The following is a 13248-nucleotide window of genomic DNA, read 5'->3' as shown; positions in this document are numbered from 1 at the left end:
ACTCTATTCCTTATGTATGCTCCACAGGATTATTTAGGATCTAATATCGACAATTTTAATGTTTCTATAAATTTCAATATTAAAACAACTCAATGTAAATAATGTGAATCTATATTGACACCTTAATCATTTAAGAATAATTTACAATGTGTAAAATGACAAACCTAGATTCCCGTCTTATTATGGATTGAATTAAAAAATGATTAATAGAAATACACCACATCCCCGCAACCCCGCTATCTCGCCACGCCAATTCCCAATTTCATACGCGGCAACCCGACCGGGTGCACTCCGTGCCCTAGCTGATAAAATCCCTAAATTAGCTTCACAATCCCAATCTCATCATACTCAGTCCATGGCTGCTTCCTCACTATCACTGCTCAACTCCATTCCCTCGATCTCTCTACTCTCCATCATCCTCTCCGCCTTTCTTTTCTCCACATCATCGGCCTACCAGCTCGGCGGCGTCCGTGGATGGGGGAAAAGGATTGGAGCATGGACCGATATACCCGACGCTGCTTCGAACCTAGAAGTACGAGAACTAGGGCGCTACTCCGTTGATGAATACAATCGCCGACTCCGAGGCCCCGGGAATGCCCCCATCGCCTTCTCAGACGTGCTGAGCGCACGACGCCAGGTGTTCTCTGGCATCAAGTATCATCTCCGCGTCTCCGCAGTGGGCTTTCACGACAGCCACCACCTTACCTTTGATGCTGTTGTTGTCGCCCGCACTTGGATCCCTGAACCCAGCCACGATCTTCTCTCTTTCACCCCATCCGATGCCTAGCTTGTTCCGTGCTTTCTCTTACGTATGTGCAGGTTCCGGTTTTCTTTAGCTGTTAATACCTTTCCTATGCTTTGTGGTGATGATGAAATTTCAGCTGTCTCTGTTTGCTCTGTGAATATATTCGGATTTGAACCTCACTACTTCTGATTTTTTTAAATAAACATAAAGATTGAAAAAAAAATGTAATCCTTCTAAACACTGAATGCATTGATGCATTTTGATTTGATGCTCCCTTTTTTGCTTTTGTAAATTAACATCCAAGCTGAATTAAGCCTTGAAGCCCATGTTAGAAATGTTCATATAATAATTTTATGGGGGCATTTACATATAGATTATACAATTCTTATGTATTTACATATCTAACTCCTAAATGTTCATATTTACATTCATACAACTCAAATCCTTTACATCAAATCATAGTTACCAATTTTGATTTTTTAAAAATTAAATACACATTTTCATTAATAGATTTAGGACACCAAGGTGTTCCGAGTGAGTGTAACTATCAACATTTGAATGTTAGATATGTAAATACATAAGAATTTTGCGGTATGTACTATATGCTTATAATGAGGCCTCATGAAAAAATATCAACAACTTGCAATTTTAACCTGAAGTCAACTAGCCAGAATTGGATTGAATATTGCCCCTTAGACCAATACATTGACCATAGGGGAGTAAATGAGTCAAGCTTAACGGAGCACAAAGCTTGTTTGTTTTTGGTTTATTTGAAATTATTTTTGTTCAAAATTGACTTGTGTTCAAGATTGCTCGTGAATAGTTTGTTCATGATCGGTTTGATTTGAAGTCATTCATTCGTTTCAGCTCATGATGAGTTGAATTTAACTCAAATAATTTGAAAATTAATAAATTTTAACATTGTTTTAAACAACGTAAAAAGTCAATATACAATCAGTATAACAAATATTTTTTAGTTCTTCAATTACCTCGAACTAAAATGAGTTGAACACGTTCAAGCAATGGTCTGTTTATCTTCATCTTATTTATAAATCGAACGTTTTATTGAATCAAATTTGAGCTACTTAGCAAGTCGAACACTAGTCATTGTCCAACCAAAATCATCCAATTCAGTCTGCTCTTCAGGAACAAACTCTTCATATTCAAAGTTATGACTCTCCACTACCTTTGACATCCTTTGGCATACTAGGCTAATTAACTGCTTGTTTTGATTTTCTTTGTTTTTTACCGTTAGAGTTTGGCTTTGTAATTGATTCAACATCTTTATTGTAAATTCATTCAAATTCTCAATTTTTTTCATGATGGTCATTATCCTGTTTATTTTAATTTTATCTAGGATTAGTTTGAGGGCTCGACCACTGATGGTTTTCTACAATTGGGTCATTGCTAGTTCAATTGAAGTTTTGATAAGTTGACCAACTTGGGTTGTAGGTGTTGGAATATGGGCGAACAAACCTTGTTTTATGATATGGTGTTTAAACTTCATGTAATTGCTAGCTATTAATGGGATGAAATACTCCTGAAAAGTTAAACTGATTTTCTTAATGGTTTGTCATTTGGTGTTCTGATCCCGAAATTATAGATGTGCAAAATTAATAAAGTTGACTCCGCTTTACAACGACGCCAAAAACTTGATTCGTTATTTATGAATAAGAAATTGCACCAATTTATATTGAGATTCTATGCAAGTATACATATCGTTATCAAGTAATACACGACTTTCTAATTAAGCCCCAACTATAGATCCCACGAGGAAGCTGTAAATTTGTAATGAAAATTTAAATCATGAAATTCACAATGATAAAGAAAATCTACTACACTAAATTTCAAATATTTAGGATGTTAATAGATCTAAAATGTCAAGTACAAGCGAAATAGTAAAACAAAACTAAGAAATAACTACCAAACTATATTTTTGTGACGAAGTTATTAAATATGAGAAAAAATCTTTCGAACTACAATAAATTTGTCATTAAATGAGAGAGATAAATAGTTTTAATTTGTCTTGTGCCAAATAGAAGCAATTTTAATTCTCTACCCCCTGTCATGTGTTATAGAAAATCGTTGGCTAATTTTAGGCTTACTCTCTAAATCTGTGATTTGGCTGGGAGGATACTGACTCTCACTCCTAAGCTCCCATTTCCCTTCACTTGAAAACTAACTCTCGCTTTAGTTCTTAAACACTAAGACCAAATTAGGGATTTTAGTCTGCCAGTCTAAAATCTCTAATTTTTCGCTCAGTAATATATATTTCTCTATTTATTTACACCCAATTCCATGAACGAAACACTTCTTCATGGAATCAAATATGATTCTCACTCTGTTGTGAAACTTAAACTCCATTTTTCAGATAGTATGTTTCACAATAAATGTTAACATTTCAATTGATCAAATCGAAAAGTAAATTAAGAACGGAGTGAAAAAATCATCCCAATTTATTTTATATTTTAAAATTGGTACATTCAAATGAGCTCTTCATTTCACCATATCTCAGAGTAGGGAGAAAGACAAAGAAAACTACTCAGACTTCAGGAGAAAGATACGATAAAATATGAATTTCGTAAATAAAAGAAATTTTACACGGCAATAATAAACAAACACTGCTTGTCTTTAACTCTTTCTTAAAGCAAATCCCTTGTAGCTCCTCTTGGACTCTTTCTGTCATTACAAGACTCTTAATTCTCTCTTTGAATATGTAAAGAAGAAGAAATCTCTCACTTCTCTCCCTCTCCAAAAACTCTTAAGAGAAATTACACTTAGACTCTCCACACTACACAATACAAACAATGGATCACTAGAAGAAACTCAATGACACACTAGCAGACTCCTTTTTCTGATCAATTTTCGCTATAAATATAGCATAATGTCGGTTTTGCAAGAGGTGTATAAAATAACTCTTCAAAAACCGTCAAATTTTAGATTTTTTCTCTGCACCAACTTTAGCGTTGTCGACGCCGACAATGGCGTTGTCGGCGCTCGTGACCCAAATTAAATTTGTGCTCTCTATCAAATGGCGTCGTCGGTGTTGAGTATTTTTCTCCAGAATGCAATTTTGACTCAAATTCCATTCTTTTTTATTCTTTTTTGCTCAAAGTGCTAAAAATCATCAACCTGAAATAAAACTTGAAAAATACACTTTTAAAGCACAATATCACCAAAAATGAATTTAAAACATATGTCTAAAAATGTATATATTTTTTGGTGCATCAAAATTCCCTAAACTTAAATGTTACTTGTCCTTAAGTAACTCGTTTACTACATAAAAATATGACTTACGATAAAGAGTTTAACTGTTAGATTTCCATATTTTGGCCTACTAAATATCATAACAGTACTTAAGATAAATTTAAAAAAACTCAAATTAATACTAAACGTATAAGAATGTCTAGTAGTCAAGTCTAAGATTTCTGATTTTCTATTCTTTTCAAGGAAACTTTCAAATTGTCATATTAAATTCATTGAGAGAATTCATGTGAAAAAGAACTTCATGAAAATTGTACCAATAAATATGTTAATACTTAAATACAAGTTTAGAGAATGTAGTTAAGCCTTCTTCCTTAAGTTGATTCAAGTGAAACCAATTTTTTGCTTAGGCATCTTCTCAAGCTTCTTCTCACATATTTTTCTTTTCTTTTTTTCTTAATATGAAGATTATTTTATCTTGATTGCCTTTAATAATTTTGAACTTCACTATCATATTCTTAAAGTTAAAAACTTTTCACATTCCTTCATTTTTTAAATGTTGACCTCATTTTTGGTTGAGGTCTAGTCTTTCTATTTAGTAGCCTAAGGTCTAACCATAAGACTTTTCTATTGACTATTCTTAGAGAATTAGAAAAGGCACCCTCATTATTAGAAAATCTAAACTTTCTTTATTCAACTTGAAGTTTCACATATTGTTCATAACCTCTAGCACTTAGTAGGTGGGGTTATTGCGGGGGAGCTCAAGGAGAGTTCTTCTATGGCTATTTGACCTTAGGGTTGACCTTGGGTGTTGGGCCAGAGCTAAGGCACTCACTTCACTCACAATCACTCTCACAATCACTCACACTCACAATCACTCACTACCCTAAACCCAAAATTTTTTGACTTTGATCCCTGATACTTCTAGGATACTCATGTAGATGTTCTCATAAACCTACTAGCCCTAGGCTGGATTTTAGCTAAGACCAGTACATAGAGGACCCAAGTGGGGTTTCCATTGGTCCATGGCTTACTTTTTGGTGGTTAGTTCCTCAATCTTACCCAAAATACCCATCCTGACCTTTTGCCCCTAAACTCCCCCAAATTATCCAAGTACCATTGAAACCCTAAATTTGGTCAAAATTCTCAAATTCATCCAAAACACCCAAACTTGTTCAACAAAATATCCAAACTCCCAAATTTATCCAAAATATCCAAACTTTTTCAAAAATCATTTCAAATCTTTTGAAAACACCCAAATTACCCAAAATCACAGAAAAAATTGCCAAATTACCAAAATACCCATCATTTGCCCAAAATTCAAAAAATTTCAAAAATCCCAAAATATTCCAAATATTCTCAATTTCATTTTTCTCAACTATCACATGACTCAATTTGACCATCATTGATTAAAACCCCCAAATTGCCTTTAAATGCTCAAATTTCCCTAAATTCTATATTTTTCTCAACTACCACATGACTCAATTTGACCATCATTGATTAAAACCCCCAAATTGCCTTTAAATGCTCAAATTTCCCTAAATTCTATTCAAATGTCCATCAATTTGATCCCAATCTCACCAAATTTCAATCTCAAACTCAAATTCACTCTCAATGTGACCAAAATAAGCCAAATCCAAGCTCAATTGGCCATGCTTCGAGCCCCACTTTGATATAGGTTAAAACCCCCATTTTGGGCACATGACTTAATCTCACCAAATTGAATCCATAGCCCCTTCAATTGGCCATGGTTTATATTGAAAACTCTTTATAACATTTCTACACATCAAAATTAACCATCAATTGGCCTTGGTGAAGTCTCAATTTCATTTAATTTCAACCTAAGTCAAAAGCCCTAAAATTTGCCCCAAATTGGCTATGCCTCTAAATTTCACTTAATTGATTGCCTTAGCTCCAAAGCTTCCATTCCATTACTTCATGAAAAATCTTTATAACATCTCCCTTGATCATTTGGACCATTCAATTGAGCCAAATTCCAAGCCTAGCACACTCTAGACCCATGTCTTAGCCCAACATGCCCAAATTGACCAAATCTCCAAAATCTTTCAAATTAACCCTCCAATTGAACTCAAAACCCTTTTCATCCTTCATCAAAAATGTTAATTACAATCATCTACATCAAGCACATCAATCAATTGGGCTTAAGGACATGAATAGTCTAACCCAAACACAAGTTTTGGTCATTTGCACCAACTTAGACCCATGCACTAAATGTGGCCTAACCACCCCAAAATCACAAAATTAATGACTCCACAACCATTAGTTGGACCCTAGTGACCAAGCTAAACCTCACAAAACCACTTAAGCTAAGTCATGGACCAAAGGTCCACTAAATCAAGGGGTTTTGATTCCATATTTCCTTAAGCCTTGGATATTTTTGCTAAAACTAAACCTCAACTCATTTAATTGCTGTGATATATTCCCCCGGGTTCCTTGAGCTCCTAGCCACCTCCCCCTGCTAATCACTGGAAAAACCAAAACCGAGGCTCACCCCCTCTCTAACTTCATCCAATTCAAACCTAGAGGCCATCTCACGCAAATGACATGTTGAAGCCTCTCTGCCCTCCACCTACGCATCACATTGCTCCAAAAATTGGTCATGACAATCCCTGAGAGCCACCCCATGGCCATTTTTATAACAACTCACCTTCATGGCCATGGGAGGTGTGCTAAATTTTTTCTCAGAGAGAGCTTCCCAAATCACTCGCAGAGCTTCTTTTAGACCTCCACAGCCCATTCCAATCACTCCATTGCCTTGATTCCCATTGTGTAACCCTAATTTTGAGCTTGAAAATTAGGGATTTTGAGCTCAAACTTTTTTTGTCTAAAACCAGGACAAAGCTCAATCCATCCACCTCCACTGTCCAACTTAAATTACTTGTACCCACACATTCACAACACTAAAAGAAGAAAAAACCTCATTAAATCCTCCTTCCACAGAGCCCCTAGTATAGACTTTGATCAACACCTGAAATCGAGCTTGGTTGAATTCATACCTAGACCTTACACCACAGCAAGAGGCTCAATCTCTAGCCTCCTTAGACTCTAACGAACGTGCCAAGCATCTCTGATTGAAGCTTCCCTTCTCAGAGAAAAGGTATTGAACTCCTCATTGCGAGCCTCTTTTGATTCTCCATTTGCTTAGGCTTATTTTCATGGCATCTTAACCATATAGGTATGCTCTTCCAGTATAGACGAGCATTTTTAAAAAAGTTTCATTCAATTTGGTTGAGAAATGAGGGAGATATTAAGCCTTGAAGATGGACGGTTCTCAGGTAAGGCCATTGGAGACGATGACGGAGCGCCGTTCAATCAAGTGTGTATCAGATGAACGGTCAAGATGAAAGACAACGCTTCTTTACATGAATCGCGGGACTCGTGGCTGCTAGTGTGGACGACGACTTCAAATGGGAGCGCGCCGCGTGGAGTTTCGGAGCTGCCTAGGATCCAGTCAGTGCCACGCGTTTAAATAGATAAATAGGGATTTAAATAATTCAGAAAATGATCCCTAACTTTAAAAATTCATATCTTGGTGTAGAAAAATCACAAAAATAAAATAGAAATACTCTCTTGCTCAGTGAATAAAGAAGAACAATGTGGACATAATTTGAAGTTCATTTGATGCATGCTTTATTTTTAATTAATTAAACACTATCTTGAGTCTTTTGATTCTTCATGCATATAAGCATTTCACCATGGCTTGAATTTTTGACATGTTATACCCTCTGTCGATGGGAAAATTCCCTGATTTTTCCAAAGTCAGAGGAGACCACTAGACAAAGTTTCATATTTTTCAGGTTTATGCACATTATTTGCTTAAATTAATCATAATAATTAGCATGTTGCTTATAAAAATCCATAAAATTTTGGAAGGTTTACAATGACCAGAAAATTTTTAGGAAAATCTCTAACGTTATTCAAAATAAACCTAAGTTGCCTAAACCCTAAAACGCTAAGGTAATTAATTTTGGAAAACACAAACATCAAAATGACTTGATTTTTAATCTCCACTGTTATTTAAATTCCATATAACTCTTCATAAAAATTTTAAAGCATTTTGAGTCCATTTGATAACCTAAATTGATTTTTCAAGTTGAATTTCTTTTTGGCACTAAAATAATTTTTAATGATCAAAATATAACTAAAAAAATTATGAAAACTTGTTTTTGGAGTTCTCTATGATCACGAGAATTTTATAAAAATAAAATGGTATTTAAAAAAAATTCATTTTTAGTCTATTTTTAAATATTTAAAATAATAAAAAATTCATAAAAATCACAAAAATAATAAAATTCATAGAAAAGTTCTAAATTGTTTTCTAAGCACTTAGAAACAATTAAAATATTTTTTTTCGTGATATTCTAAATAAAGATATGGTATTTTGAAGCTTAAAATATTTTTTAAAGAATAAAAAATGGATTTCCACTAAAATAATTCCAATAAATCAAAGAAAAATCAGAAAAATATAAAATTTGCTTCTCTGGGTTCTCTCACCTCGGGGAGATCTTTCAAAAATGTAAAACTTAACTTTTTCAATTTAAAATATTTTATATTTAATGAATACCGCGGAACTTAGAATGATTCTAATAACTCAAATAGTCTAATAATTCAAATAGAATTCAAAAAATCATGAAATTTTGTCTAAATGGCTCTTTGGTTTAGGTATATCTCCAGTAAAAATTTCAAATGATTAAAATTTTAAATGATTAGGTTTCACCTTGGTTAAGTTAGAAAATTTTCTTTGAAAAATCCCATTTTTGCATGAAAATAATTATATAAATTAAATTAAATTTTGAAAAATCACATTTTCTCCTATGATGTCTTAATTGACCCATGAATGAAGTAGGATAAAAATTTCAAAGTCATTTGATTTTAATTTCACAAATTATGAGTTGTTAGAGCCTTAGGGGCAAACGTATAATTTCACGGGGCAAAAGTATAATTTCACGAATTTGACCTTAATTAACATTTAGACTTAATTCAAGGAGGGAAATGAACAACTTCTGATCTTAATTAACTTGTTTGGAAGACTGAAATTAAATGGAGATTAATTGGTAGAAACTCACTTCACTTTCCTAATTAAAAGGATAAATTAATAAATTTCTAAATTATTAAAATTTGGAGGTTTATTAAAATTAAAAGAACTAGGACTTAGGGGTATGACTTTTAAAGTTAGTAATCAATCAATTTTATAACCCCTATTTGAGATTCAAATGAAATTCAAATATTGAATCATGATTACCTAAAACTTAACCTTTCACCTAGGTTTTAAGGGCTTAGTAGTGATCTAAGTTAAATCAAGACTAATTAAACGAGGATTAGAAATGAAAACATAGTCAAACTTTATGACCTTTAAAACACTACAAACCAATTAGGGTTAAAATTTGGCTAAGTATTCCAACAACACTAGCTTGCCCCCCGTTAAGTGTCTTCATTCAGATAGTCTTCAAAATTGAATTACAAATGATAATTATCCTACTCTTAGGGATAGTTAAGACATCAATGTTCATTGAACATTAAGGTGTTCATAGGGTGAATTATTAAGCAACATAATAAGTTCAAATGAACTTGAGGCATTTCACCAGGTGAAAAGTGGGAAACATGTACCTGCTTCTTCCTCCTAACTTGTTGGGTACCTCAGAGGTCTACTAAACTTAATGTGTTTTACTTAACAAAATCATCCTTAATCAAACTAATAGGGACCCACCAAGATATGACCTAGGGTTAGGTAGGTCGGCCAAATTTTTCTTTCTTGCTTCATTTAAAATGCTCTAACATGCATTCAGAGTTTCAGGTGGTGGAACGAGAAGACTCGCCAGGTACGCTTTTACAGTTTATAGCGTCGTCTTTCTTGTACTTTCATACTGGACTTTTAATGTTAATACAAACCTGCATGCTAAACAATAATGTCATCTTGCATGAAAACTAAAACTATCAGGATAACCACAAAACCAAAACGAAAATCAAAGTTAAAATCAACCAAGATAATATTCATCGCGACAACTTTCAAAATATAAAACAACTTAAAATTTAATCACACACATCACACAAAACAACAACTGCAACTAAATTAAGACGACTTTATCGGATGATCGGGATCAGAGGAGGTAACCTACGGGTGCTAACGAGGCTTCCCATGGTCTAAATGAAATTATGGAACTCATTAAGTTGAGTTTAGTAAATTCATTTGGACTAAGTGAATCCAATACAAATAGTAGTGCCGGAACAAGGGAATCATGAGATCCTAACCGGTGTCGCTCTAATTAACATTAACATCCTCCCCATAAAAATGTGAATAACCTCAACTGTATGACCACCTGATTTAACATCATGACACTCTAAAAAAAACCTAAACTCGCCACGACGAGGAGCTTGGAGCTAACATGGTGAGCAGTACAACCATCAACTAAATCAATTTCTTTAGAATTAAAGAACAAAGCCATAGAACTTCGAGGTTGTCTGCTTATGCAACATAAATCCTCATCTCATCTTTTCATCTTTAGGCATCTTTAGGCATTTGTATAGCTCTGTTGTACAACATAAGCCCTAACTCATTTTAGGATTCTGAGGTTGTCGTTTGCCGCGACCTAAATCTTCACATTTTCCACGCTATTTGTGTGATTTCTTTACACAAATGTAAGCCATAAATTAATAAAATTGACAGGATGAAGCACTGAAATTTTTCTCCTTAAAAGTGAAGCCAAACAATAAGATAGACTCGGAAGGCACCGAGGTTCTCCTCCGGAGCTATGTCATCCCCTAGTCCTTCCTCCTTTGGATTCTACAATAAAATTGTTTCGAATTTGAAACACTTCCCTTTCCCACCTCTTTATCTGATTTCATTGAAAAGTTCTTTTCTTTGAATTTCTTGAAGATTATTTTTTTGATTTTTATCAAGAGTTTTCTTAGATGTTAGATCATTTAAGATGTAATTAACTATAGCGGCTTGCCCTTATAGGAAGATTTTCTCTAACCCAGCTTAATATAAACCCTATTTAATTCTTCATATTAAATAGGGAAAATTTTCGGCAAATAAAATGGTTTCGCAGACCAAACGTATGTCATATATTTCTTAGTTTATTTGATCCAGCATCATCCTCAACTCTTGTGTTTATCTTTCGGGATAGATACATGATTTGAGGTATACCGCTCTTTCATTTAAACTATGAAAAATATGGGGTCATATGGGGTCATATGGGGTCATTTTGATTTCATATTTTTCTAAACAATAAAATGTCCTTCCGAAGCGGGCGACGAGATTTCGACTACGGTGACCGACAGCTTCTTACGGGCAACCCCCCCAACCAAAATAGTGCCGACAACTTCTGATGACTCCATTGGGAAATGCCTTTCTCTCCATTTAAACAAGGAAAACCATTTAAACAAGGAAAAATATCGGTAATATGTCCATGTCCCTCTTGGATCAAAATTACCCTTCTTCTGTTGACATAATTTACCCATTTCTATCTTGGGAAATTACGACCAACTCTTTGGACTTCAGGAATGTCTGTTCGATCACCTTTGAACAGAGGGGTTCAGGAGGCCATCAAGGACTTTTTAAATTTTCATGTGGGGTCGGACCCCAATAGGTGTGTTGGTGGACTAGTTCCTCCTGGGCAGCGTGTGTTGTTAAATGGGTCTCGCACTGGGTTCTAAACACTTCACATCTCCGTTCCAAATCAGATTTGTTATTTTGCAAATTAAATCAAATTGTGTTGTGCTGCGCGCACTTTAAAATTTTCTTATATTAATTAAATTTTTCTACTTTCAAATTACCTTTTTACTAAATTTTTTTTAAAAAATTCCCACAAACTATGACTTACCCAGTCTACAGACCAACCTTTATAAATTTTCAGTGCTTGCACTAAAGATTACAAGGTTTTGGCCATATAGCTAACCTTAAAGCTTTCTTCTTTTAAAGCTGCTGCAATGGCCTACCCAACGCTGATCTTTTTGTGCAACTTGCCAACAAGACATGAGGCCCACAACGTTGCTCCCACCATTAAGTTCGGAGCTGGATTTGAAAACCTTGAGGTTATCCTCGGGAAGGCTCCGTTTGTCATGATGAAAGTCACCGCTCTGGAAATTCAGGAGTCGTTTGCTGAGTTCAACCTGAACTGTCTTTAGGACTTCCCTTCCTACAAGAAAGCCAAGACAACTGTTGACGTCGTGACACCCGCCAAACGTGCTGTTCCCGCTGTCAATGGAAAAGAAATAATGATTGTTGAGGATCCAACTGAAGGATTAGCTGCCCCACCTTCAGTGTTTGAAATCAGATCAAGTTCAAGGACTGCACCACTAACTCGAACTCAGAAGAGAAACCGTAACAGAAGATTTCGAAGGGCTATTAAAGCCCAGACTCCTGAGGAAATAACTGCCAAGGAAGAACCTCACCAAGAGGAGTTTAAACTACCAGAAGTATATCCACTACTGCGAGGGAGCATATTTCATCCTTTAGTGAACACCGACGGACACGAGAGTGTTAAGAAGATTGCTGCTGCGTTACATCACTCATGGACATGATAGGGAGAAAAAGAATATGATAGTTAGAAAAAGAAGTCTACCCCTATCACTCGAGTCAGCTCAGTTTTTCAGAGACTAGTTGTCAAAGAGGGTTGTTGACAGCGACTTTATATATGCTGAGTGGGATATGCAATACCCCCTCAAATGAAGGAAGAGAATTTAAGGGACATCAAGTCCGCCAAACAAACTTCAAAGGAAAATCTGCCCACTCGTGTTCCCATCTCGTTCTTCCTGGGAAACAGGGTTGACATTGCCGCTGTTACTGCAGATTCCACCACTACCGGGACCACAGGCCGTCAACCGGTACAGTCAAGACTGGGTCCAAGAATCCTACCAACCATACATCACAAAGAAATTCCTAAAAAGTAAAAGAAAAAGAGGCTACCTAATATTGTATCTGGCCTACACCGTGGAAAGCATATTTCTCCTTGATATATCGATGTTTCTGCTAGGACACTCTGTCTTGAGACATCGTCGTGAGAGAGGAAAGTATGGATGCCCAAGGTTGTTGCACCGATACAGTCCAGTAAACACGCAGGGCAAGATCATGGAATGAGGCTGGGAGGATATCGGCTCTCACTTCGGAGCTCCCACGTTCCCCTCACCTGAGGGCTAACATCTACACTTCAGCACCCAAATGATAAGACCGAAATAGGGATTTTAGTCTGTCACTCTAAAATCTCCAATTCTATGCCCGATAGTTTTATTTCCCTATTTATTTACACCCAACTTTCAAGGGCTTTGACCCCCCTGAG

General features: G+C 35.4%; 1 protein-coding gene across 1 annotated transcript; it reads left to right on the top strand.

The window, feature by feature from the left end:
• The first annotated feature begins 238 nt into the window (after positions 1-238).
• LOC110038607 (cysteine proteinase inhibitor B-like) lies at positions 239-952 on the top strand. Its single transcript, XM_020743495.1, has one exon. The coding sequence runs from the start codon at positions 356-358 to the stop codon at positions 785-787; it is 432 nt and encodes a 143-aa protein (XP_020599154.1). The 5' UTR covers positions 239-355; the 3' UTR covers positions 788-952.
• Positions 953-13248: the final 12296 nt, after the last annotated feature.

This window comes from Phalaenopsis equestris, unplaced genomic scaffold (genome assembly GCF_001263595.1).
Source record: "Phalaenopsis equestris unplaced genomic scaffold, ASM126359v1 Scaffold233267, whole genome shotgun sequence".
Lineage (NCBI taxonomy): Eukaryota > Viridiplantae > Streptophyta > Magnoliopsida > Asparagales > Orchidaceae > Phalaenopsis > Phalaenopsis equestris.
The sequence above is the reverse complement of the archived record's forward strand: the minus strand, read 5'-3'. Positions and strand labels throughout refer to the sequence as shown.